Here is a 27396-nt window from a genome sequence, read left to right as displayed (position 1 = left end):
TATAAGCAGCATTTAAACTCACCTACGTAAATAAACAAGCAACACATTCATTAATATGCAATATTTCGCGCATCAAGTATTCAGGCCAACGTTTAAACACGAGCACTGTTTAAGTAACACGTCACACCATTCATTTTGCAACTGCTGCATACCAAGGTGATCTGAACCATCGCTAGGGACAACTTTGGTTGCCATGCTGGTTGATGCTTGGAAACAAACTCTTTTGGATCCCGAACTTGATTTTCATGCAGATTCTGTTGAAAAATCTCATTTCCTCGCCACTCTTTCGTGTGGGTGCATTAAGCGCGTGTATGACACCAACCCTTGGCGTCTTGTAACGCGTTTGCTTCTTTCCTTACACGCGAGTTAAAGATGGAGATTATTTTTCGTTCCTCCCACTAGGTGAGAGCGGCGAACAATCCACTGTGTTCTAACTTCATGAGTGGGATGACTTACAAAAGATGTGCGGGCTCGTGTCATCAATCATGGAATATGTGAGATCTCTTCTGTCCCGTCAGTTGCTTATCGGAACATGATATATCTTACGGCAGAGCGGGAGTTGCTAAAACTTGTCAGCAGTCGCTGAAAGTAGAACGCTCCCTAATTGCCAAGTGGTTTGTTCGCTAGCTCCTATAATTTTGTACGCTGCTCTTGCAAATTGCTGGGAGAGTTCGACCATAGACAAATAAAACTTTCTTCTGCAGCCCCTCATCTTCAACGTTCGGTAATGAGACGTTTTAAATAGTGCTGCGAGGCAGCAGCAGACGACACTTCAGAAGAGCTGGGAAAAGCGAACATTGGAAATGGCAAAATAGTTGGCAGACGACATTTGAAAAGCAAAAGTAAAAAAAAAAACAGCAGACGACATTTAAAGTATTCTGCTTTGATAAAAGAGGCAAACAATATTTACATTTTAAAGAAACAGTGGAAGAGCACATTTAAAACTAAAGATGACTGAAAAAGAGGCAACAGACAACAGTTAACATTTTTAAATTGAGAAACAGCAGACAAAAGAACACAGTGAAATTTGAGGTAAAAAATTACACAAAGCATGATATTCTGTCATTTGGGACAAAAAATTACTCTTTATAAGAACAGTTCTAAAGAACTGTACCTTTTTTCTAGCCTCTTTGCTAAGGATCATTAAGACTGTCTTTTTTCCTTTAAGATAAAGACAGGAATTATAAAATAGTAAGCCGGCATTACCAACTTCAAAGGAAAAAGCAGTCGTACCACAACCACTTCAGAGCGGCATTTACAGCTGAGATCTACTCGTGCAGACTTTATACGCTCCCCAATGGCTGCTATGTCTTCATTAGAAAGCTGTAATCTGTTTGAGGAGCAGAAAGTTCGAATGAATTAATTCACTACACACTACCCTAAGGAACTTGAAGGGTCGTCAAACGCTCGTAACGAAGCGGGTGGACCAATTAGTTTTATGGCCGTTTCAAGTGCCGAAAGAAGCCACCCTGATATCATTAAGTTAATTCCTGTTTTTTTCTCCTTACCCAAAGCAGTATTTGGTAGGAAAAGAGGAAGTAGAGCGCTCCACTACTTTAACACCTACTGGTTTAATTTGTATTCTATTGATTAAACATTTAACTTTATCAAATCAACACTTCAAAGAGCATGACTCACACAAATTATACAGCGAACACGTCATCTGTGAGACTGTTACAACAATGACCGAATTTAATTGTTGGTTGCGCGCGCTATTATTGGAGAAATTAACAAGCCATGGGCTAACAATGCGACACTTTTAATTGTTGTCTCGGTTGCTATAGAAACTCTACCGTTGCTGTGGTAACTGATTATCATTTGCTTGTTCCAAAGTTATTTTTCGAAGTCTGCTTTTTTTTTTTTTTTTTCACTTAAAATATTAATACGTGACAAATACTTACATAACCGTCCGAAACCACAACTCAAATGTCTTTTGAGCTTCTGGATCCTAGACGTGCTCTTCTTATCTTTCATATTCACATCTGTAAAGAATACAAATGGGAAATTTAATTGAATTTCAAATATGTTTCGATAAGTCTGAGAAAAATCTTAAATTTTGTTTATTAAAGAAATTACATCTTTTGTAAATTAAGAAGCGGCAGACTTGTAAGAGATTATTCCATCCTAACATTACTACCTAGGTTTAATTTACCTCCTTCTCTCTCTCTCTCCCCCTCTGTCACTCCCAGAGTCATCTTTTCCTGTACAATTAGGGGCGGACGAACGTCTAAAGCAGGATTTAATCAATACATCTGTAATGATCATAAGAGGATTTGAAGAGTGAGGCAGCGAGCAATGGAAGAGACTTGCTTTTGCTTTAAATCCCCGCATTCAATGCGTCGATGTTCGAAAGTTTGGGAAGGGAAAAAACAAATCATAAAGACTTGAAGGATGAAAAAGAATCTTCTAGACCGTGAAATTGTCAATAGATAGTCGGTATTACCTCTAGGAAGTTTAGCCCAAAAGACTCCCCTGGTAGGGGTGCTTTGATACATTAAGAAACATTGCAATAGAGACTTAGAAAACCATAAAGCCATAAAATGTCTTTTGATGGATGGACTAAAAGCTATTATACGAATATGAACTGTGTGTTTATTTGATAATAGAAGTCATACATTTTATGATATTTTCTCAAATAGCTCATGGAGGGCTGAAGTGGGAAGAATTACATGCATTCTTTATTCTACATAAATAACGTTGAGGCTTCAGCAATAGAAAAAGCAGCCTCTTTCGTTAGCCTTGTACCTTTTAGAAAAATATACTGTGCTCTCAAAAGTATTTGCACACCCACTCGCACTGGTGAAGTGAGTCTGACATCATACGCGCCTAAGCAACTAAAGCCACGGGCCGTATTCTGTAGTCTCTTTGATGTTTTATTGGATGTAAAACATTAAGGAAACATCAAATACATTCATACAACCCTCGCTCAGCTTATTCGGTGCGAAAAAATCAAATCTATAAGTTCCTCATTACTGGACTACAGATCTCTTAACCTCGTAAGTTTATATCCGAAAATTTTTAAAAATTCTAGTGTAAAAGTCGTAAAACTGCATCAACTAAGCTAATATATAATACCTTCTTTCATTTTTCTGGATTGGTTTTTATCTTAAATAAATAAATTTGTATACTAGAAGTTCAAGAAGCAACAGTTCCAGTCATTCTGTATGACCTTACGGAGTTCATTGGTCGGATTATCTGTCCCGTTTTAATTGCAGTCGGATATTAGGCGAAGCAAATAGCCTCAGTTTAACAGAAGTCTATTTTCTCATACAATTCCATTCTCCTTTGATCTGCTTCTTTATTTAAGAAGGAAAACTTTAATAAATACCCGGATAATGAGATGGTAATTGAGAGACGTTAATCTAATTAATGATCCTGTTGGTAATTAATCGAACAGACGGGTATATTAAGTAGGCTATCAGTCACTCTAATGGCAAACAACTTACGGCTAGTGGCATAAAACGCAAGGAAAGCAGCAAATATTATCATAAGAATATTTTAAAGACGTACATTTAATAGTGATTTATATTATCCTATTAATTGTGATAATATTATCAAATCCAAGCATAATTTGAAGAGATATTACAGTAATGATATTCTGTTCGGTCTCTCCCATCTAACTCCGAGAGTCTGGCCACTGAACGCAGTGATTGGTTCTGGCATGCGCACTCAGTCAGTTTGTGGGGTAAAATGGCACAGATGTCATTTTACTCCACAAATCCGGGAAGCCATTTTATTTGGCTCCGACGATTTGTGTGAGAGCCAAATAAAATAACAAACAAGTATAATATTCACCTACTTCTCAACAGTCTTCGATAAAGATCAGAATTTTCTACGCATTAGTAAACAACAAAAATATCATAAATTTGACCCTAACTATATCAAAATAAAAGTCAAGGTTACTAATGTAATCAATTAGCATAAGTCTTCATCCTATAACTGAACTCTGGCTCATTGCTTATGATCACTATCCTTTCATACCATGATCTATTTGGCCTCGGAACCAATGTCGAATTTTTCTTCCAGCAAACTGACCACACAATGCACGCAATTTACAGACAAATATACTGGCGCCTCATGAACTTATTTGCCCCTGAGTAAGTTCGAAAACAACCAACCAGTAGTGGACCAGACTCGGCACTTAACGACTATACGTTTGCCATTTCTCTCTCTCTATAAAACGTGTGTGTGTGTGTGTGTGTGTAAAGCACCAAAGAAACTAAGGCTATTAGGTGTCAGTATATTGTATTTGCAATTGCGTATTATGAAACGAAACAAGCACTCCTCGCCTGGGACCGCATGACTCGGCCACGTTTTGGTAAAAAGTCGATAAAAGTTCTTTATTTCAAGACGGGATTCGAACCCAGTACTTTATTGTATGATGTGGAAAAAATGCAATCATAACCACTGTTCTAACTGCGAGGGCTGTGTTATATGTAGCCATTCTAATCTTGACTCTAGAGACCTTTTTCCCACACGATGCATGCATTAAGCACATATAGCAGACTATCAGTCACAGTAATGGGAAACAACTTGCCACTAGTGGCAAGGAAAAGAGAATATATTATTTTATTTTTATTTAAATAACACTAGAGTCATAAATAACACTTGCCTCTAGAGAAAGCAGACTCTTATTGAACAGACTGTCTTGGAAAATGAAATTAATATTGACCTGATTATGGTATCCACTGAAGTATCTTCCTCCCTGATATTGTTAAAACTTAAATTTAAATTCTTTCTCTCTAAATGTTAAAACCACAGAGTTGTCACCACATATATCTTTACTAAGCAACTATTGCGTGTGTTATTTAAATAAAATAATATATTCTCTTTTCCTTGCCACTAGTGGCAAGTTGTCTCCCATTACTGTGACTGATAGTCTGCTATATGTGCTTAATTTTCTGTAGGCCATGTTTACTAGATGAATCATTATAATGAATGATTCATCAAGTACTGGCAAAACGCCATTGATTGTTTGATTCATCCAACGCAGTCGCCGCTAAATCAAATCGTAGTCACAAGGGAATTCGATATACAGTATAACACTGTAGTATATGATGGAGAGCAATAAGTTTATTCATACACCAGATTGCCTAAACTTTGGTCATTGAATGGAATTCATTGATTATAGATGGTTTTTATTGTATAGGGTGTTCATTTTTAAATGATAACTCATGAAAATGCTAATAACGTTGAGTAAAACAGTGCCAGAGACATTAAATTTACAAGTAACATTCTTTATTTTCTTACGTTATTGAATTTATCACAAAAATGTTGAAAATGACCGCGATCACGATCATTTTCGACATTTTTCATACTATGCATCATAGCATAACTGAGCGCAATGAAGCGTCGTATGTGATCAAAAATACTTCCAGCATCTGCTTGGGAGTGATGTTGGAAATGTCCCCCCCCACAAAAAGAAGTCTAATGGCGACAAATGTAGTGAACGTGGTCAGACCATATTCCTTTTGAAATTATCTCCGAACAAGAGGGATAACCTGGCTTTGGGAATAGCTCGGCTACTTGTTGCGTATCCTGCTGAAACCACGCTTTAACAATCTCCTTAGTGAAGTGCCCCAGGAATTCATGGGCTGTCAATGTACCGCTTAGAGGTTATAGTTTCTGTGAAAAGGATGGATCCAAAAATCCTCCGGCTGGTCATGCACAATATCCTCCAGTCTTCACAGGGTGTAGGGGAGTCTCATGTGCTGCATAAATATTTTTCATACCAACAGACAAATATTCTTCTGAGCGTTTACGTATACAGTCAAGTGTAACCAGCCCACATCGGAGAAGAAAGTCCAAACATCTGAGGGCCTTCATCCACTTTTTCCAATAACCATCCACAGTAATGACTTTATTTTCCAAGTCTGGTGTCAAAAATTGCTGCATGACACGCTCCTTTTACGGAAACGGTTTTAATTTACTCACCGCTGCATGACATCTGCCGCGTGATACTCTATTTTCTTGAATAAGTCTCCGTAGTGACTTACGTAGACTTGCTGCCAGGCTCTCCTTAATCTACATTAATCATCTCTCAGCTAGAACAATGCGAATACGACTCATAACATTCGCATTCCCAACGTTCTTGAATATTTTTACAAGCTTCCCTGTTCCAGATTTTTATGATTCTTTACGCAATTGAAATTGCCTACTAAAATCACACGTAGAATAATTTTAAACGACTGTTTAAGATGTTTCACCATGAATACATGCTCTTCTATTCGAAATGTCGTATTCATTTACTGCTTGCACTACGCATACATATTCGTAGCTTCACATGTTGTCGACATGTAGCGAATCCATAAACAGAATAAAGAATTAATTGTAAATTTAGTGTCTCTAGCACTCTTTTACTTGAGATATTCGCATTTTCATGGCGATCATTTAAATGATTACCATGTATTTTCTAATGAATCTTCTGGTTAAAAAATCTTCCAACGACATCTATGTATATACTTTATCTAACTCTTTAATGAGTTAAACAAACTGAATTTATTTTATGTATTTGGTTGGTCTGATTTCTACTGTTGTTAAGTTTGTTGGTGTATTATTTTCTGTGAAAAATATTTATCATTTTTTACTGAAATTCATAATCGCGATTTTAATGCATCGATATCATTATTTTTTCTCAAATAGTGCTATGATGTTCATAAAACATTCAATGTATATTTGGAGTTTATCTTCATCAACGTTTAATATTATTCCTTGTTTTAAAGTCTTGTTTTTATTTTTCTACCTATTTCCATTTCATGAAAAATTTTGTATTTCTTGGAATTTTATTGGAAAATAGTATTGTAGTGTGCTATTTAGTCCCTTTCTAAATAGTTTTCCTTCTTCCAAACATTATTTCTTCAGGTACAGTTTGGTCTCCCATGGACAAGTTTTAGAACTCCTTCCAATAAGTACATGCATCGATTTGATTTATTTCTGACTTCATGGTTTGTAACTCCCAAAGGATTAATCATTATTTATTTTCATCAAATCATTTAAGCAAGTTCCATGCTTTAAATGCCATTTAAAGCATGGAACTTTATTTCATTTCTTATTAAAACCTTGTGATGTTATATATTGTGCTTTAAAAGTACCGTTAAAGAATTATATTGTATTTATTTACATAAACCGCCGTATATCCTCTCTATTAGAGTATATATGTATTATGATTAAGGATAATTCTGAATTAAATTTTAATTAAATAATTTAAAAGGCTATTAACTAGATAATTAGATTCATGTTATATATTGTCAACCTTTGCTAACTCCTCTTTGTACATAATTTTATAGAACACAAAAACCTAAGCCTTTTCCACTTGTTCTCAAAACCTATGCTCCTAAGCTTACTCCTGTTCTGTGTCGCCTTGTTTTCACTTTCTTATTCCACAGGTGTTTTCCCTTCTTGGAAATTTGCTCATATCCAGCCAGTTCCTAAAAAGATTGACAAATCCCTCCCATTAAATTTTCATAACCATTGCACTTTCTTCCACTTTTTCCAAAGTAATAAACAAGATTACTCCTTACATGATAAAGTCTTGTTTATAATGAATGTTGATGAAGATAAACTCCAAATATACAGTGAATGGTTTATGAACATAATAGCACTATTTTTGAAAAATTAATGATATCGATGCATTAAAATCGCGATTACGAATTTCAGTAAAAAATGATAAATATTTTTCATTGAAAATAATTCATAACTATCAAGAAACCTTCCATGTTATCAATGATCGTCAGTTGATTCACTGATGATATACTGGCTTATATTACCCATCACGGACAAATTCAATGGAAAAGTCTGAAACTCAAGCAGTTGCTTGACATTTCACAGGCTTTTGATCGTGTTTGGCATAAAAGCCTCCTCAATGAGCTTCCATCTTTTGGCTTGCCAACTGTTTTTTGTAACTGGGTATCCAGTTTTCTCCCTAACCGCTCACTGCGGGTGATAGTAGGTGCCTCTCTGTCTTCTAACTTCTCTACTAATGTGGGTGTTCCTCAAAGTTCAGTTCTTTCTCCCATTCTTTTCTTCTTTTATATTAATGACTTGTATAAGGCAATGATCAGGCCACACCTTGAGGTCTGGAGGCCTCATTTTAGAAAGGATGTACAGTTGCTTGCTAGAACGAGTACAGAAAAGGGCAACAAGATTGGTGAGAGGAACAAAGGGGTGCACTTACGAAGAAAGGCTTAAGTTCTGCAAGTTGCAGCATCTGGAGACTAGGCATCTGCGAGGTGATCTGATTGAAGTGTATAAGGCCTTGAATGGTTCGAGCAAGCTCAATTCTGATCGGATTCTTCCTCTTGCTCAGATTACTAACCTGAGGGGGCATAAATTCAAATTGAGGAAAGACAGTTATAGAACAGACGTGCAGAAATTTGCCTTTAGCCAGCGAGTAGTTGATTGCTGAAACAAACTTCCATCTGTTGTTGTGGACGTTGATAGCTTAAATAAATTTGAGGCTGAACTAAACAAACATTTGGAGTGACCGGATGGGTGAAATGGAAATTTTTTTTTTTTTTTTTTTTTTTTGGCTGATGCTGCATAAGCTTCATCTTGCATAATACGCCTCAACTAATGCTAATACATTCTTCCACTGAGAAGAAATCTTATCCATAGCTTGCATTCCACCTTCCAGTTTGAGAAACCTTGCCCTGCACAACCAGCTTCAACGTCTTAAATATCCGCTACCAATTCCTTAAATGCTGGTCTCCAGTGGGGAAAAGATAACTTAGTTGATTTCAATCCTTCTAAAGCTCAGTCCTGTCTTATATCTCGCAAAAATGATTCTTCACTCCTATGCTTATCTTCGATGACACTGGTTTCTAGGCAAGATCATATATCTCGATTGGCAATTACTCTGACTTCTAGTTTCTGTTAGTAAAAACATTACAATATTGACTGAGAGAATTTTGGGCGGGGTCCCCCCCCCCAAACCTCTCTCAGACTTCCAGATTCCATTCAAATGAGGGCATTTAGGTTAATTAATTACTCATTTCTAACAGTGTCTCTCTACTCTCAGTGTAATAGATGTTCTGTTTCTGCTGCATGCCTTTTCTATAGATACTTCTATGGGCACTGTTCTTCTGAAGTGTCTTCAGTAATTCCCTCTCTCTCTCTTTCAAAGCAGTCCGAACACGTCCCGCCACCAGCCAACATACATTTACTGTCCAACTTCAAACTCACAGAGCCAACTTCTCTTCTTCCTCATTTATTACTTCAACTTCTGTTTTCTGGAACACCTCCCTTCATTCCTATTTCCTGAATATTATAATCTATGAAATTCAAGTCTAATGTCAGCAAGCGTCTTTCATCTTCTCAACCTATGCACGGTACTTAGTACTACAGGTTCTAATACTTCTCGTGTTTGAGGTTTTCATTAAAAAAGGTGGATTTAGATATTGAAATCCGAAACGTAGCCAATTTTATTTAGTTGGTGGGGTATAATTGTACCAGTAGTCCTTTGCATACAAATAAACTAATTAAAGTACCTCATGTAGAAAGCCGTCTTATTTTAAATCTTACAAAGAATTTTTTTTCCCACTCGTAAAACTAGTCTTAATGCTGACAATTTATAAATATAGCATCTTTGGCGATCACTCCTGAGCGTGCGCAAAAGACTAAAGTCAGAGACCTTATGGAATCACAGATAAAACTGATGCCATCATCACTGGAATTCCCTTACGGCTTTATCCAAACATTTATGCTTAATGAAACATTTTTCTATGTGGTATGTAAAATTACTTTGAGCATGCAGCATTTCCTGTCTCTGTGAGTATCAAGCCTACTCGATATTTATCCATTTGCATTCGAATTTTGAACTCCAGAAAATAACCCATCCTTTATTTTACTAGGAACAACTACTCGATACAGACCGTCCGCTCTACAGTGTCATTGACTTCATCTATGTAATGTATTAATAGAAAATATTGCAGTGACTGAGTTATGGTTAGTACCAAGAATGGCGGGAGGCCATCTCTAAAGACAATTTATGACTTTCATACCGCATTATTTTTTAAACTGATCAATCTGTTCCGGGTGTACACCGATCGCTCTCTCCAACATCCTTTAATATTTATGAGCTTGAGAACTTCAACAGAAATACGAACTATTGGCTGCTATTTCAAGAAACATTTTCTTGTAAGTTTGAGTTTCAAAGGGGGAATAGAGAAGAGGGGAAATGGAAAGGAAAATGTACACATCTCCTCAAACGTAGCTAAGAAAATTTTTGCAGCAAAAATCGATTTCATTCGCGTGTTTTTGGATGTTGTTTAAGTTTCAACAGGACTTCTAGTTGGGATCCGAAACTAACACCGAACGAACGTCGAGAATAAATTTTCACAATTCTTTACACCCCCTCCCCCTTCCTCAACACGCACTTGAGGGAAATAGAAGGCAGCAATTGTATTCTCTGTCCCCGTGTTCCTTACATTCAGGGTTGAATAAATAATTTTGACTATAAAACATTTATAAATAAATTTCTCTTCTGCAGAATTACTCCGGAGTATGCAAGCTGTTTTAATAATGTAAAATACGGCGTGTGCAACTCTCTCGGGGCATCACTTGCTTTAAGCGAACTACTTCTTATTATGGAAGGAGTGAAAGGCGCGAGTACAATCCCTGTTCTTCACATGTAGATAATAACTGCTGACACAGAGCATGATTAATTTTAGGCCTAGCTATTTTGGTGGAAAAGTATTTTTTTTCCCCTCATTCTTGTTTGTTTCTTGAGCCAGCTACACAATTTACTTTTTGGCTTATCCAGATAGAACAATCACGCTACGGATTACTACCGCAAGATGGCATGAAATGCATCCTTCCACGGATAAGTCACTGCAGAAGGTTTCCGTTAACATTTTTAACCTTTTGTATACCCGAAATGAAGAGCTTAGTTGCTTATAAATAATAAATAGTTGAGCTCACTACCGGGAACATTGACGTCATCAACTCATGTGATGTAAACACTATTTCGGACGTCAGCCACAGCTTCACAATAACCTACCGAGAATTTAATATTTCTGCTATAATTAAAATTGACTGCAAGCAGTAAAAATTCGCCTTTATGACGATAAACAAATGTTGTCGCTTGATTCGTTTCGACACATCGGACCTCATCAGTAAGGCGATAACCTCTGCCTTACTAGCAAAACGGTAATGGACCAGCATTGTATCAGAATTAATAGTCGACGCTTAACTAGACTTGTCGATCACCAGGAACTGGTTCTCAGTACGTGTACAACCTTGAAATAACCTTAGAGATACATCACCATGGTAACCCACGAGGCGAATACAATCCTCTGGCCGTATCATCTTACGGCCAGAAGTAGTGGAGGAATATTTTAAGACAGTACATGATTGAAAATCTGCTCTGTGGGCAGATTTAGAGTGCACGTGACACTTCTTGGAGAATGAATATGAAGTATCGCGAGGACATTAAGTTTCCGTTCATAACTCGAGAAAGAAAAATCCCAGCCACTGATCTCAGAGGACAGCGTAACATTGTAGACCACAATAAATGTCTAGTAGCATGCTAATAGGTGCGGTATTGACTGGCTCCAGGAGATATTCCCTGTACAATAGCCATACTCTGGCTGTCAGCCAAGTCACCGTCTCGTGCATTACTTCTCACAGCTTTCTGAATATTAGTAGTCAAAGCTCGCCTCTGCCATGTCCAAAATGTCAATACCACCACAGCTCTTTCAACGGTGTTTTATTTCCCTCGTAAACCAATATTTCAACACTTCTGGGAACGAATGTTTCATGGGTACAAAGCCTACATGCATAGTTTTAAGAGACCATATTTAGAAATACACCGACTTCCAAAACACTGACTCCTGTCAGATTTATAAATGCAAAGTTATTTCTGGTAACAGATTTATGCCCCAAGAAATAAAAACAAAGCGCCATCTAGTGCTATCTTTTGGTACCGTACCTTTCCTCTGGAGTGAACCAATAGAGCTACTGAAATATCCTTCCCGTAATCTGTTTAATGTAACTGTCCTTCCCACTCAGGGTCTCTTAATCAGACATTGAAAACGCATTTAATGTTGTACGACGCAACGTTCGCTGCTTTTGCCTACAGCTACCTATCGGTGGACGTAAAGGTGTTCTTCCAGATTAAAACATCGCCAGAGGGCGCTTATGTCATCGGCTGTTGCCTTGTTAAAAGACATCAAGGCAATTTGCATATAATGACTTTCCCATCCTTGTTATCGACAAGTGTAGCCCAGAGTTCCCCCTTCTCATTAAAGGCTACTTTACTCCAATTATCTTTCACTTTCTCAACCCTCCCCCCCTTCAGCCTGTTAGGCCTAAAACTTTCAGGTTCTCCTACATGCCTAAATTTACCCATCTAATTTACATTCTCTTCGTGTTACATCTACATAAACCATCGAACAAAGCGAAATCAGATTGCGTACTCACCATTATGGTATAAAAAAGTTTCTAAAAATTAATACTTATTAAAAAGGATATTTGATCGATGTGTGTTTAAATTTTTATTGTCAATGAAAGATTAAATGTGAAATTTTCACTTCGTAGAACAAAGTATGAAATTGAAGAGACAGTACCAGTATGGACGAATTAAAATTAATTCATCAAGGTTTGGTAATATCATTTTTAATGTTTCCATTAATTTCGATCCATTGTTTCATGTCCTTTAGTAGGTAGTGACCTTTAATAGAATCTCTAATGGACTTTCATCTGTTCCATTTTAACAACAAACTTCCAACTGCTCTGACATAAATAGCCGATTACTAATGCACATAAGTAAAACCACCTTTGATTTCTTGTTAAGGATTTTGTTAATGCTGAATATTGTAAATAAGCAAAGGGTACACTAGTTACATTTCATGAATATGTTAACGATATTATGGAAAATATGACAAATTCAAACGCGTCTTTCTGTGTCACTACTTCGTTTACATTTTCCTATTCATTTATAAAAGATCTTGTGTCCACAGACGAACAAAGAGATCCCTCTTCTTTTGTGGACTTTGGGAGTCGGTCTGCGTCTCTCACAGTTGGTCTCCAGAGAGGGAGCATTTATTGAATCATTCTTGGCCATTCATAAGATTGTTAGAGGGGTGATTAATGATAGCCAGAGGGAATGGATTTTTAACCGGTTCTCTGTCAGATGTCCCTGTGTCGCCAGCTCACTGCACTTAACAGACTCAATTCCTCATTTGTCGTCTTGTGCACGGTCCATCTTCTTAACGGTAAACAAGGTTTATGTGTTTCTTTCGTTAAGATGGACTTCGAAGCACGACAGACCAAATGGGTGTTTTTTCCATTATTTTCATTACAGTGCCAGACAACGATGCAACACGCTTATATTCCCTGGGTGGAGTGACATAGTTAGGAGTCTGCCTGGGGTACTGTTTTAACTGCTACACACTTTACAGACAAATAGATGGTCCAATTACAATTTTTGTGATTTAATTAGTCAACGTGCTGCAGACAATTTCGAAAAATTTTCTGCAGTTTTTCGAAATTGTCTACAGGTTGTCGACAGGTGACGATACCGTGTACAGAATGAACTATGTTAATTGAAAATTTTGTATTTTGGCATTGCTTTATTCGAAGTTATTCGCACTTTCATATGTTCACATTTAAAATAAACACTGCACAATTAGAGGGAAAAAATCACAATTGTAAAAATAAAAACTGCATTAAAAATAAGCATATTTCATTTAATAATTACTACTTCTATGTCATCAGGGTTTTTTTTTAATGAAAAGTGTATTGGCTGTAAACGGAGGCAGTCTGTAGTGATCTAAGCGAGGCAATACAAGACTTCAAAATTCGAACTGAATTTTTAGTCAAATGTAGAATGAATATTAGTATTTCATGTAAGAACTTTCAGCACTTCAGAAAACAAACTTGAATTTAAGTGTGAGCTACGATTTTAACCTTAAGGATTGTCGAAGAATAGATGTTTGAACTGATAATGCGAATTTGGATTCTTTCAACATTTTTTTTATTTAAAAAAGAATGGTGGATATTCCATTTTTAAGTTCAGAATTATTTATTGGAGCAGAAAACGTTATACAAAATCAAACCTTTTACAGGCTTGATAAACTACTTGTATATCGTTTACATGGCTTCTAGAAGAGCCAGAAAAGCTGACAAAGATTAGCGAAAGAGCCGAACTCAACATGAATACCTTTATGGAAGAAGGCAACGGGAACAGCATGATCTTCATAATGCAACATCAAGGCAACTTGCGGGTAAATTGTTGTCGTTGTTATTGGGTTTTAGGAGCATTCGCAACTAAGGCCATGTTGCCCCGTGTATATATTGTCTGTAAATTGCGTTTTCTAAGGTCGATTTTCTGATTAGCTGGATGAAAAACCCAAGATTTCGGAAGAAAACATCATGCTACTCTCGCCTGGGACCGATTATCTCAGCCACGTTGTGAAAAATACCCATAAAAATTCCTCCCGTCATCGATGGGATTCGAACTCAGGTCTTTTCCACCAATTGTGGGGAGGACAGCGATCCTACCAGCTGTGCTATCGACGACGGCGTGGGTAACTTGTACCCACGCCTGTAGCCTGTAGAAGTGAGAATGTTATCCGAGAGCTGCTATTTTTGCTTCAGTGCGGATGACTTTACTTTTACTAAGCTAGGCACTAAACGTTGGGTGGTTGTTTTCCCACGAACTTTACGTTTTACTAGAACTTCGAAATAAGTGGACAAGCTATAAAACCATAAGGTTGATTCCGTAGTCCTCAATTTGAAAGCAGAAAGCAGCCAGTCAGGGATGGGGTTACACTTTTTAGCCATAGTAATAAATTTTTAATTCACCCACTGAAAGAAAGAAATCTAAAGAAGTCTATTGCGAAATCTTCACTCAGACCAGCAATTTTTTAACATCATTATATACTTTACTACGAGGCCTCGCTCAGCCTCTATTGGAAAAGAAAATAAAGCATTTTTTTCCAGGTTTGAAAAATCTTTATTTTTTGAAATATACTAAATATGAAAACCCGTAAATGATGCGCCGACTTTTATGGACTTTTTTTTTTTTTTTTTTTTTTTTCCTCCTTGTACCCTTAATTTTGTTACCACTGATTTGACGACTCCACCGTGGCACTGCAACTCTCCTATAGGTTTATCAAACCACGTGACCAAGTTTGATACGTATACTTATTTTTAGTATTTCGCAAAATTGATTCCAAAATAAATTTTATAAACAGTTGCAATTTTACTCATTTTTTTCGGAAACAGCTGCGAGATTACAGAACTGTCAGACAAAATCATTGATGATCGCATATTTAGATCCAAATGGCAGTAAATGCTATTCACAGTGCCGTTTATGCGTTGAGCCAACCCATACACCTGGTTGACGAACTAAGCACGAAAAATCGAGAGAGATTACTTGAAGAAATAAAGACAGAAATATTTTTGAAAGGAATCGATAAATAAATTCAGCAAAATATGTAAGGAAAAAGGAATGTCTGGAAGAGGAATGAATGGTCAGATTTCTTATTTGAAAGTCACAAATGTATAAAAGAGAATTTTCATAAGAACAATTTGGATAGACCAAAACGCAGCACTGATAGAAAAACAAGTTGGACCGACAAATGTCCTCCAATGCTAAGAAAAATTTCCATCGCTGCAAAGTCTCTGAAAGGAAGAGCACAGCCATGCAGGAGAAAGCTTTCGAAAACGGAATTAATAATGTTGGCTGAAAGAAAATATCGGATTACTAAAACTTATAGAATGGAGGGAACATATCTTGCTAAGGGTTGCCTACACGAGAAATTCTATTTATTTGAAGATATTGAAATTACGATCCTTAGAAAAACCACCCGAAAGGAAAACAAATGAATAATGGACGATAAAAATGATAGCTGGCATAGTCCACCCACCTAAGATAGTCTCCTCACTGGCAATGTACCAGGAATATTCCACTTGTTTGAGAAGGGAGTTAAACTCACGATGTATAAATATCGTGAGGAATTTATTGTAGCTTAAACACAGAGCGTACAGATAAAGCAGAAATATATGAGCTTTCGGCTATATGGTAGCCTTCGTCAGAATTAAAATACATGAATGGCAGTTGGAATGAAGATGTGCACTGCCAGGTGCGTGAGACGCGAGGTTTAATTGTTTGTTGACGTCTGTGGCTGTGACGCATGATGACGTGGCCAGCGCTTGTCCAATGACAGAACTACTGACTCTGTGATCGGGTTGAGTTGGTAACCACTGTTCCTGTTTAAGGATTTATCCGAAGATTTTATATTTAATGATTCCAACCAGGTACGCTTTAGGTAATGGTGGGATCTGTCTACCACCACGACATCGCGGTGTGGGTCGATGTCGTGGTGGGTTGTCCAGACATGTTCGGCGATAGCTGAGTGTTCTATATCCGCTAAACGGATCGCTCTTTTGTGCTCCGAGAGAGCGATCCGTTTAGCGGATATAGAACACTCAGCTATCGCCGAACATGTCTGGACAACCCACCACGACATCGACCCACACCGCGATGTCGTGGTGGTAGACAGATCCCACCATTACCTAAAGCGTACCTGGTTGGAATCATTAAATATAAAATCTTCGGATAAATCCTTAAACAGGAACAGTGGTTACCAACTCAACCCGATCAGAGTCAGTAGTTCTGTCATTGGACAAGCGCTGGCCACGTCATCATGCGTCACAGCCACAGACGTCAACAAACAATTAAACCTCGCGTCTCACGCACCTGGCAGTGCACATCTTCATTCCAACTGCCATTCATGTATTTTAATTCTGACGAAGGCTACCATATAGCCGAAAGCTCATATATTTCTGCTTTATCTGTACGCTCTGTGTTTAAGCTACAATAAATTCCTCAATGAATCCAGAGCGCGTAGGCCTGTTTCGTTATATAAATATCGTATAAATATGCACAAATATTCTGAGATGAACCAGTATCGGTATCAAAGAGGTAAAAAATATTTGGTGTGTGTGTGCTTTTTAGTTAATGAAGTGTTTTATCGTTCACAGCAGAATCATAACGAGTTTCCTTGGTATTGCACTTCTTTCAAACAAATGATATGTCCAGAAAGGTTAATCTTTAATTTATTTAAAAGGAAAGATCTGTTAAGACACCCTCTTTCAAAATTTACTGGACCACCAGCAGGTAGCAGATGGTTTCTTTTAAATAAATAGAAAATTAACCTTTTGGCGATACTGTTTCAAAGTATTGCAGTATAAGCGCAACTCTGTGTGATTGCTGTGAAAAGACAAGGTATCCTCACGCTTACTCGTCTTGGCATGGACTCCACAAGGTGGCAATCATAGTTGAGATCGGCTGAATTGGGTGGTCATGGGAGGACGGAGAATTCATTGTCATGTTCCTGAAACCAGTTAGCAACCTGCGGGCCTTGTGGCATGGCTCGTTCTTTTGTTGATAGATGCCGGAGTTTTCTGGATACACTGTCATCTTGAAGGGCTATACTTGGTCAGCGACGATAGAAAGGTAGGCATTCCCATCGAGCCGTTTATTAACTGTGATTTGTTTGTTATTTGGTTTTTAGGAGCATTAGCAACTAAGGCCATATTGCTCCAATTAACCATCAGAAGACCCAGGGAATGTCACTAAAAGTCCCCAAACCATAACACCCCTGCCTCCATCCTATCAAACACCAACAATGCATCCAAATTCCATGGCGCGTTGCTTTCTTCAAATGTGGATACGGCGATCAGCATGATAGTTGGGAACGGGATTCACAGCCCAGATGACAAATTTCCACAGTAATGGCATCACTGCGCGGTAGCACAGTGGGTTCGAATCCCGTCGATGACGCGGGGAACTTTAATGGGCTTTTTTCACTCCGTTGCTCAATTAGTCGGTCTCAGGCGTAGATAGGAAGGCTTTTCTCCCAGAAATTGTAGTATTTTCGTCCGGCAAATCGACAAGAGAACACATACAATTTACAGACAAAATACATATGGGTATATTTAGAAATAATGGGTGGCCCTAATATAATAGTTTCAATTTTTTGAGTAATGACATCAAGTTTCCGCGGTAGCACAGTGTTATCGTCACCGTTCTCCCCACATCGGCTGGAAAGGGCCCGGGTTCGAATCCCATCGATGACGCGAGGAACTTTAATGGGCTTTTTTCACTCCATGGCTGAGTTAGTCGGTCTCAGGCGTAGATAGCAAGTTTTTCCACCAGAAACTGGGATTTTTTTCGTCCAGCAAACAGGCAAATCGACCAGAGAACACACGCAATTTACAGACACAAATTCGGGTATATGTAAGGAATTACCAGGTGACCCTAATATAATAACTAATAATGACATCATGTCTGCAATAGTAGGCTCGAATGAGACCTTGGGCTGGGTCGATTTCGTCTCCCGCATGTTAGATAATTTGTTCTTAAGGAATTTTAATTATTAAAAAATTATATTAGGTTACCCTTAATTTAATACATAACCCATATTTGTGTCTGTAAATTGTGTGTGTGCTCTGGTCGATTTGCCTGTTTTGCTGGACGAAAAAACTCCAGTTTCTTGGGGAAAAAACCTTGCTATCTGCGCCTGAGACCGACTAAATCAGCCACGGAGTGGAAAAAGGCCCACTAAACTTCCTCGCGTCATCGACGCGAATGGAATCCTGGCTTTTTCCACCCTGTGTGGGGAGGACGGTGACGATACCACTGTGCTACCGCGCAGACTGTTCTTAAGGAATGAATTGGATAATGAGCAACAATTGTCCATTGTAAGTGATAATGAAAATTATGTAATCAAGGGGACGAGCCTCCCTCCTCTCCCGCCGAGCTCGAACTGCGGTACAGGTGACCAAAGGTGCAAAGTCTCTGGGACTGGACTTTATAGAAACTGGCGTAGTCAAGAGGGTATGCCAGGCGAGTCCAGGCGTACTACTTGCGGTTTTACCTCCCATCTGGAAGATTGTTGTTATTTTGGTTTTTAGGAGCATTAGCAACTAAGGCTATATTGCTCCGGGATATGCGGTGGTCATTCCCTGACCTTTCTGCATCCTCCGTATTTGGTGGTGACGGGTTCAAACCCCGGTCTAATCAAGAAGCGTGTGCTACGCACTGCTGCTCTTTCCCACCTGGCTACGGAGGCGCCGCCCATCTGGAAGAAGATAATTCTCAAGAATCCTGAGAGGCCCATGGACGAGCCACGTTCGTATCGGCCGATTGCTCTTCTCCCTATTTTAGGAAAACTGCTGGTGAGGCTGGCTCTCGGGGGTCTGCGGCTTGCTGTGATGCTCGGGGCCTAGCGTCCGATAAACAGTTGAGGTTTAAGAGTTGCATCCTCTTCGGAGGATGCTATAAATAAACTCTTGAGCTGGATGAGTGAACATCCCAGTCGATATGTCCTGGGCTTGTTCATGGACTTTCGAGGGCGTTCGATTCTCTGTGGTGGGAGAGTGTCTTGCCCAGGGCTAAAACGGTTCTCTGTTCAGGAAACTTGTACCGTATTCTGAAGAACTCTCTTCATACCTGGATCTTTCCAGGTATATGTAGTATTCACAAACTACATATACCTGGAAAGCTCTGCTTATATAGAGGCTGCCCTCAAGGTTTAGTCTTCGGGACGACACTTTAGAATTGGATACTCGATGAGTATCTACAGTTGCACTCTGTGGATGGCAGGGAAGTTGTAGCTTATGCAGATTATTTAGTGATCTTGGTGGGTGGCAGTTCCCGCCGAGAGTTAGAAGATCGAGCGAGTGCTTCCTTAACGAAGTTGATGAATTGGGCAACCCTGCATAAGTTGCAGAGATCTGTTGCCTTATTTCTGAGGGGACGCCTCAATTGGTCGCGGTCACCTGTTCGTAGGTCCAGAGACTTCTCATTGTGAGTGGTCAGAAGGACGATGTACCTTGGTGTGTCTGGAGGCGGGTTCGAGCTTTGTGGCTCATGCCATCTGTGAAACGGATATATGCCAAGCTCCAGCTGGACATCCGTGTGGATTGGGGCATAAAGGGGAAGCCCTCCACCTTCAAGACAATGTATTTGTCCCAATCCTGACGGCTGGGGCTGGGGAAGAGCTAGTAGAACATTCGCACGTCCGAAGGATCCTTTTATCAGCTGAACGTTTCGTTCTTTTAGGCATCACCAGGGTGTGTAGAACCGTTACCACTGAGCACTGTGCGTACTTGCTGGAAAGATTCCAGCGGACTTGCTGGTGGCGCAGTCCTCTTCTGAAATATGCCGCTAAGAAAGGAGTTTCCCGAGAGATTTTCGGCGTCCGATCGTGTCCGTTGGGGCAGGTTGGTCTACCGCCCAATTTAACATTTGAATGAAGGCGTATCAGTGATGAACTGGAAGCCATATGGCAAAACCAATGGACCAATTCTGAGAAGGCTCGACATTTATAAACCTTTATGTCCTCTAAACTGTGAGCCGGGGACGACATTTCTGGTTTCAGTTTGGATGGGCGACCTGCTGTGTCTTCACCGGACTTGCCCTAAAGTCGAGACTCTACCAATTGGGTTTAGTCTTTTCGGACTTATGTGCTTGCGAAGTGCTGGAGACCAGCCTCCATATTGTGTTTGAGCGTATAGAATATACGGACATTGGAGCGAGGGGACACCCTCCCTCTGGCCCTCCGTTTTGAAAGAATTATTTATAACTAAAGAGTATTTCAGTAGATTTGAGGCGCCTCCGTAGCCAGGTGGGAAGGAGCAGCAGTGCGCAGCACACGCTTCTTGATTAGACCGGGGTTCGAGCCCGTCACCACCAAATACGGAGGATGCGGAAAGGTCAAGGAATGACCACCGCATATCCCGGAGCAACTAGCCTTAGTTGCTAATGCTCCTAAAAACCAACCAAACAAACAATCAGTAGATTTGCTGATTTTGTTAATATCGCTTTTTCTCGTAGGGCGAGGTCCAGATAATAGCAACCTACCTCCTCGCGGTGTGGGATGTGATGGCCCATCCCTACCACGAGGCCAAATGGTCGATGATTAATATTGTTTTGTTCTGTTGTTTGAGTAGATCACGGGCTTGATTCCCGTTCACTCCAAGCACGTGTACTTACGCTCAGTCGCGCCTGACCATTCGGCTACGGCGGCTTACTTTTCTCCTTATGGGAGAAAAGCTTTTTACTTTTTTACTGTTGTTATTATTACTCTTGGTCGAGGAACTCTCTTATTATCGTACAGGTTTTCAGGATTGCGACTTTCTGGAGTCCCATATAAGTGTTCTCTGCGAGGCCTCTTGTTGCTAGAATCTTACGGAGGCTCTTTGGCACTATGCTGTTGTTTTGACTCGGTAATCAGGATGGCCATTACTTATTCCATATGCCACATTTCGTTGACTTCCTGTCTTTCGTCTGTGTACTTTGTAGGGGTCTCTACTGGCTGTGCGACCGCGTCATTTCTGACCATGTGCCCGCCATTCAGCTGTAATTTTAGCAGGTTTCTGAGTTTCCGATGGTATTTCTAAGTCATCTTTTTGGCCTTGGTCTTTTTGTGTTCTAAATGATGGGCCTTCGTCATCCCCAGATATTTGTAGGTCTCTCCCTCTGTCATGGCTTCAATTTCTTCACCGGCCGACTAGAGCTTGATGCAGTCCATTGTTCTTGCATTTGTTTAGGCCAAATTGCATCTTGATATCAGTGCTGAACTCTTCGGTGATCTGGAGTAGCGTTTGGAGTTGATTCTCGGTCGCCACATAGCGTTTGATATCATCCATGTACACAAGTGAGAGCGGGTGTACAGCTTCTTCCTCCCTTCTTTTAGGATATATCTGTATTTCCAATTGTTGAGCATGGTGGACAGCAGGTTTAGCGCTAGAGAGAACCATAGTGAGCTCAGGGCATCTTCATAGAAGATTCCTCTTCTGATGGGGATCGGTCTGGTCGTGATGTTTTCGACCTTGGTGATGGTCCTCCTCTTCGTCATGGTTGCTTCTAGGAAATGTGTCAGTGTGTCTATCATCCAGCTATGGGGCACAGAGTCGAAGGCCTTGCGGTAATCGATGTAGGCCGTGTACGCGGTTCTTCTTGTAGGCTTGCTCCATAACTGCGGCATCATGGTCAGTTGCTCCATGCATCCTTTATTCATCTGCTTACGCCCCTTCTGCTGCTTGGCCATGATGTTCTGACTCTCCAAGTGGTCTGATATTTTCTTAGTTATGCAGCTGGCCAGGATCAGGCGATCGGTCTGTACTTCGCCGGGTTGTGGTGTCTTTGTCCATAACCGACAGGTAGGTGTTTCCTTGAGTCATGGACTCTGGGGTTGTGTAAGGGTGCCTCATCATCTGAGCGAACTGCTGCGCTATGTGCCCCTGTTTATGCGGTTGAATTTCTTGTAAGAGAGATGTTATCTATTCCCGGGGTTCGCCAGTTATGGGACATGGGACTTCCTGACCTAATTATTATTGGTTTATTTAAACACAAGGTTTACCCCTGACCAAACTTAAGGCAAGGAAGATACGATGCAAATTAAAATGCATCTATCGCCGCGAGATTCATATATGCGTTCATGTTAGATCTAATATAGTTAGGGAAGAACATTACGTGGTTGTTTTCCACAACATATTCATTTTTTTAATTCCACAATATATACCTTTTATTAATCATCCATATTTTTATAGTCCTTTTCAAAGTAATTCCCATTTGATGAAATGCACTTACTCCAACGTTTCTGCCGTTCTTCAAAAACATGGTAGAGTCCATATTTTGACATGTTTGAGAATCACCTCCTATGTCTTTACAACTTCTTCTGATGACTGGAGACGTTTTCCTCGCAGCTCCAACTCTGGAAATAAAAAACAAAATCGCAGGGTGCAAGGGCAGGGCTGTAGGGCGCATATGGAACACATTTTACTTTGATGTTGGCTACTAAGTACTCAATGATAGTATGAGAAATGTGGGGTCTCGCTTTGTTGTGATGCAGCATCCAACCACCTATGTACAGCTGTTGTCGTTTGCGATGGATGTTATCCCGCAAAGTGTACAATTCATTTCTGTATTAAGGTCCCATAACAGTCGTATGACGTGGCACAAGATGCTGGTAAACTATTCCTTGAATGTCAAAAAAAAGAGGTGACCATAACCTTTCCTGCGAAATCTAACTTTTGCTTTTTTTTTTTTTTTTTTTTTGGTGTTGGCGATGTAGACTTCCAAACAGAGCGTTGTTGCTTATTCTCTGGGTCGAAATGATGAAGCCATGTCTTATCCGCCATTATAACCTTGTACAGAACCTCATCATCTTCAGTACCGATCCGTTGCAGCTCTTGACAAACCCCCACGCGAACTTGCTGTTGCTTGGGTGTGAGTGGTCTTGAAACCCAGCGAGCACAAACACGTGTCATATGCAAATGGTCATGGAGTATACCTCACGTGCTTCCTACTGATTCTCAACATCTGTCAGTTGCCTTACTGTTATACGACGATCTTCTCTCCGATTACAGAAGCATTGTTTATTTCTGTGGTGAAAGCAGTGGTTGGAGCTCCAAGATCGCCGATTTGTGTGATAGACGTGATTCAATCTCTAAACATTCTAAATAGCACGAGCTGTGCTATATGGAAGTGTATATTCATCATAAGTCTCTTTTAACATTTCCTACGCTTCAGCTGATTTTTTTCTTGAGACGGAAACAAAATTTGAGAGCAGCATACTGTTCCTCTCGTGTCACGTCCATTGTTACGTGGGCGAAATCGAACAGGCATAAACATCACCGACCTCCACGGTCACACCATGCGAACGAGTCAACTGCGCAGTTGCTGTGTGATGCAGCGTGGTGTGGTATTAAATTTCGTAGCTCAGCTAGAAATAGCAAGCAGTACGGTTGTTAATGAAAAATTATGACCATCTTTATTGAACAGTCCTCGTATTTTTAATTCATTAATTAAATTGAAAGTTTAAAAAATAATCGAAATCAAATTAATTCATTTAAAAATGTAAAGATTAAATTATTTACATTTAAATTGTTGGTACGTTAATTTTAGCAGCTTCATAATTTATTTTCATAAACTGATCTGTAGCGATCAACCCTATAATTTCTTATTCAGTTTTTTTAATATTACATTGCCAGGAATCATTAATTTCTAGTCTCCCCAACCCAAGACAGAAAGACAGAACACACTAAGTTTATAAGAAATAATGAATACGTCTATCAAAAAACATTTCGGAATAGCCAAACTCACTTTTTTTCTCTATACAAGAAAACTCACTCTCCAGATTTTCCCACAGACTTCCAACAGTCACTCCCCACAGCCTATCCCTTTAACAGGTGTTCAAGTTTTTCTAAATCCTTAAATTACTCGCAGCTTTGTTCCCTTAATTACGAATCAAAGCAAATGAATAAAAGCAGCCACATTCCACCAGGTGGCTCTTCTCATCAGAAACGTCCCTTCTGTATATTTTAAGACGCAGATTAGTTACCAATATATTTTTTTATTTGAGTTGGAAACTCCGAGCTTTTCTTTTAATTAAAGTTACTTTGAAACTACTTAATCTGGGGTTGGATTTATCCATATCTCCGTAGTTAGTTGTCCATAAAAGCTGTGGTTATATGAAGAGTTACTGAATTAATTTAGAATTCTAAATTAATTCTGTGACTCTTCGCGTTAGTTGTATCATTTTCCAATAGTGTATTGACCGATACTATTTTTAGACATAAGGTACAGTAAACCACAACCCTCGTGTGTAACGTAGTTTGTATAATCACCGTCCTCCCCGCACCGTGTGGAAAAACACCGCGTTCGAATCCCATCAATGATGGGAAAAACTTTCATGAGCTTTTTTCAGAACTTGGGTGAGTTAGTTTCAGGCGAGGGTAGCACGATTTTTTCTCCCGAAAACTCGGATTCTTCGTCCAGCAAACAGCACATCGACCACAGGACACACGCAATTTACAAACGTAATATGGCCTAAGTTGCTGAAACTCCTAGAATCCTATAAAACAACAAAAACCGACCATTTTTACCCCACAATTGAAAATTGAAAACTTATTTTGTATATGTATGTATTAGAAACCTTGAAATAATGTTAAACAACCAAAAAAAAAAAAAACTGTTATTTACTTTAACTTTATTGGTTGATACATAGCATAGTAGAAGAACATTTGGGATTACTGAAAAGATTCTAAGATGGATCGTATGGTGGCTGCACGGCAGAAGCCAGTGGGTTGTGATTAACTAATATTCATCATATTGGTCTAACGCCAGGAAGTGGAGTACGCCAAGGAATGGTTCTTGGACTACTGTTATTTCTGATTTTCATAAACAAAACAAGCAAGGGACAGAGGGCGTGATGCCAAAATTTGCAGAGGATGTGAAGATTTGGCGAGTCTTTAATATTGAGTGCTAAACAGCGCTCCTTCAGTATGACTTGAACAAATTTCAAGAATGGTAAGAAAAGTGGCAGTTGTGTTTTATTGCCACTAAAATGCAAAGTCCTACAGTTGGGGAAGAGCAACCACAAAATAACTGCCACTTATACATTTGGTGGAGTTGAGTTAAAGATAGTAGAGGAAGAAAGGGATCTAGAAGTTACGATACAAGCTGATGTGAAGTTCTGTGAGCAGTGTAAAGAGGCGGCCAGAAAAGTCCATGATGTCTTATCAATGATTTATCGAACAATATTCTGTAGAGATAGGGTGGCAATAATTCCACTATATAAGGCAATTGTAAAACCTCACTTTTAATACTCTGGTCAAGTATGGAGACCTCGTCTGAAGAAAGACATTGAGTTGCTTGAAAGAGTCTAAAGACTTGCAACTCGCATGGCGAAATCAGCAAAAGGTGACCATACCAGGGAAGACGTCGATTTTGTTGTGCCTGGTTGCCAAGCTCTGTAGCTTGGCAACTAGGCATCTTAGAGAGTTTATAAGGCTCTGAGAAGGGTTAGTAAAATGAAGGAAGGCGAAATTTTCACTGTTTTGAGAGTTAGCATTAGCATTAGCATTAGCATTAGTAGAGGCATTTGATGCAAGAAAGCAAGCTTATGCAGCATCAGCCAAAAAAAAAAAAAAAAAAAAAAAAAGTAACATAAATAAATAAAAATAACCACTTCCACTTCACCCCTCTGTTCGTTCGAAATACCTGTCCAGCTGAGCCTTAAACTTATTTAGGCTATCAACTTCCACGACAAGGGATGGAAGTCTGTTCCACCCACCAACCACCCGCTGGCTAAAGGCAAATTTCCGCACATCTATCCTACATCTGTCTTTCCTCAATTTGAATTTATGCCCTCTCAGGTGATTTTTCTGAGCTAGAGGAAGAATCCCATCAGCATTGAGCATGCTCAAACCATTCAAGGCTTTGTACACCTCTATCAGATCACCCCGCTGGTGCCTAGTTTCCAGACACTGTAATTTGCAAAACTTAAGCCTTTCTTCGTAAGAGAACCCCTTTGTCCCATTCACCAATCTAGTTGCCCTTCTCTGTACTCGTTCCAGCAGCTCTACATCCTTCCTGAAATGAGGCCTCCAGGCCTGTATACAGTACTCTAGGTGTGGCCTGACCATTGCCTTATACAAGGGAATAATCACCTCCTTATCCCTGCTAGAAAAATTTCTATATATCATTGACAATACACCATGAGCTACTCTTGCAGCTCGTCTGCACTGCTCAGAGAACTTCATATCTGCCTGCACCACCACCCCCAGGTCCCTTTCATTCTCTACCACTGTCAGTGTAGTACCACAGAGTTGATACGTTGCTCTGGGGTTGCTGTTTCCCATATGTAGTACTTTACATTTGTCAATGTTAAACTTCATTTGCCACCTCGAAGCCCATCTGCTCAACCTTTCCAAATCCTGTTGCAGCAGCATAGTGTCAGTAGTGTCCTTGACAACCCTGCCAACCTTTGTATCGTCTGCAAACTTGGACATTAAGCCTGATATACCATCATCAATATCATTTATAAATACAGAAAACAATAAAGGCCCCAATACTGAACCCTGAGGGACTCCACTAATAACATTAGTCCACGATGAGCAGTGTCCATTGATTACCACTCTCTGTCTTCTCCCCCTCAACCACCCCTTTATCCATAGCAGCAACTTGCCTCCAATGCCACACTGCTCCAATTTGTGCAGCAGTCTTCCATGTGCAACAGTATCAAAAGCCTTTCTAAGATCCAAGTATATAATATCAAAGTTATTCCCTGCATCCAGTTCTTTTGTGACTGCATCATAGTATCCAATCAAATTGGTCAGGCAAGACTTCCCCTTAACAAAACCATGCTGTGTCCTAGCTATAACTGAAGTCTTGTCTAGATGATCCTGCAGTGCTTCTTTCACCAGTGCCTCCATTAATTTTCCGGGAACAGAAGTTAAACTCACAGGTCTATAATTACTTGTGTCAGCCTTTGATCCCCCTTTGTGAATTGGGGTCACATTTGCACATCTCCAGTCAATGGGTACCTCCCCTGAGTCCAAGGAAGCTCTCATAATTATGGCTAAGGGTTTGCTTACCTC

At 39.6% G+C, this 27396-nt stretch overlaps 1 protein-coding gene across 3 annotated transcripts in view; it reads right to left on the bottom strand.

The window, feature by feature from the left end:
• LOC150091747 (cyclin-dependent kinase 14-like) overlaps positions 1–27396 on the bottom strand; it is a 205235-nt gene that overhangs the window by 159187 nt on the left and 18652 nt on the right. For all 3 annotated transcript variants that reach the window (XM_090385502.1, XM_090385511.1, XM_090385519.1), the window contains exon 2: positions 1902–1982. In XM_090385502.1, the coding sequence (XP_090241628.1) occupies positions 1902–1982 (81 nt within the window). The remainder of the gene's footprint in view (positions 1–1901; positions 1983–27396) is intronic.

The sequence above is a fragment of the Mastigoproctus giganteus genome, chromosome 1 (genome assembly GCF_048544385.1).
Source record: "Mastigoproctus giganteus isolate SK-2022 chromosome 1, ASM4854438v1, whole genome shotgun sequence".
NCBI lineage: Eukaryota > Metazoa > Arthropoda > Arachnida > Uropygi > Thelyphonidae > Mastigoproctus > Mastigoproctus giganteus.
The sequence above is the reverse complement of the archived record's forward strand: the minus strand, read 5'-3'. Positions and strand labels throughout refer to the sequence as shown.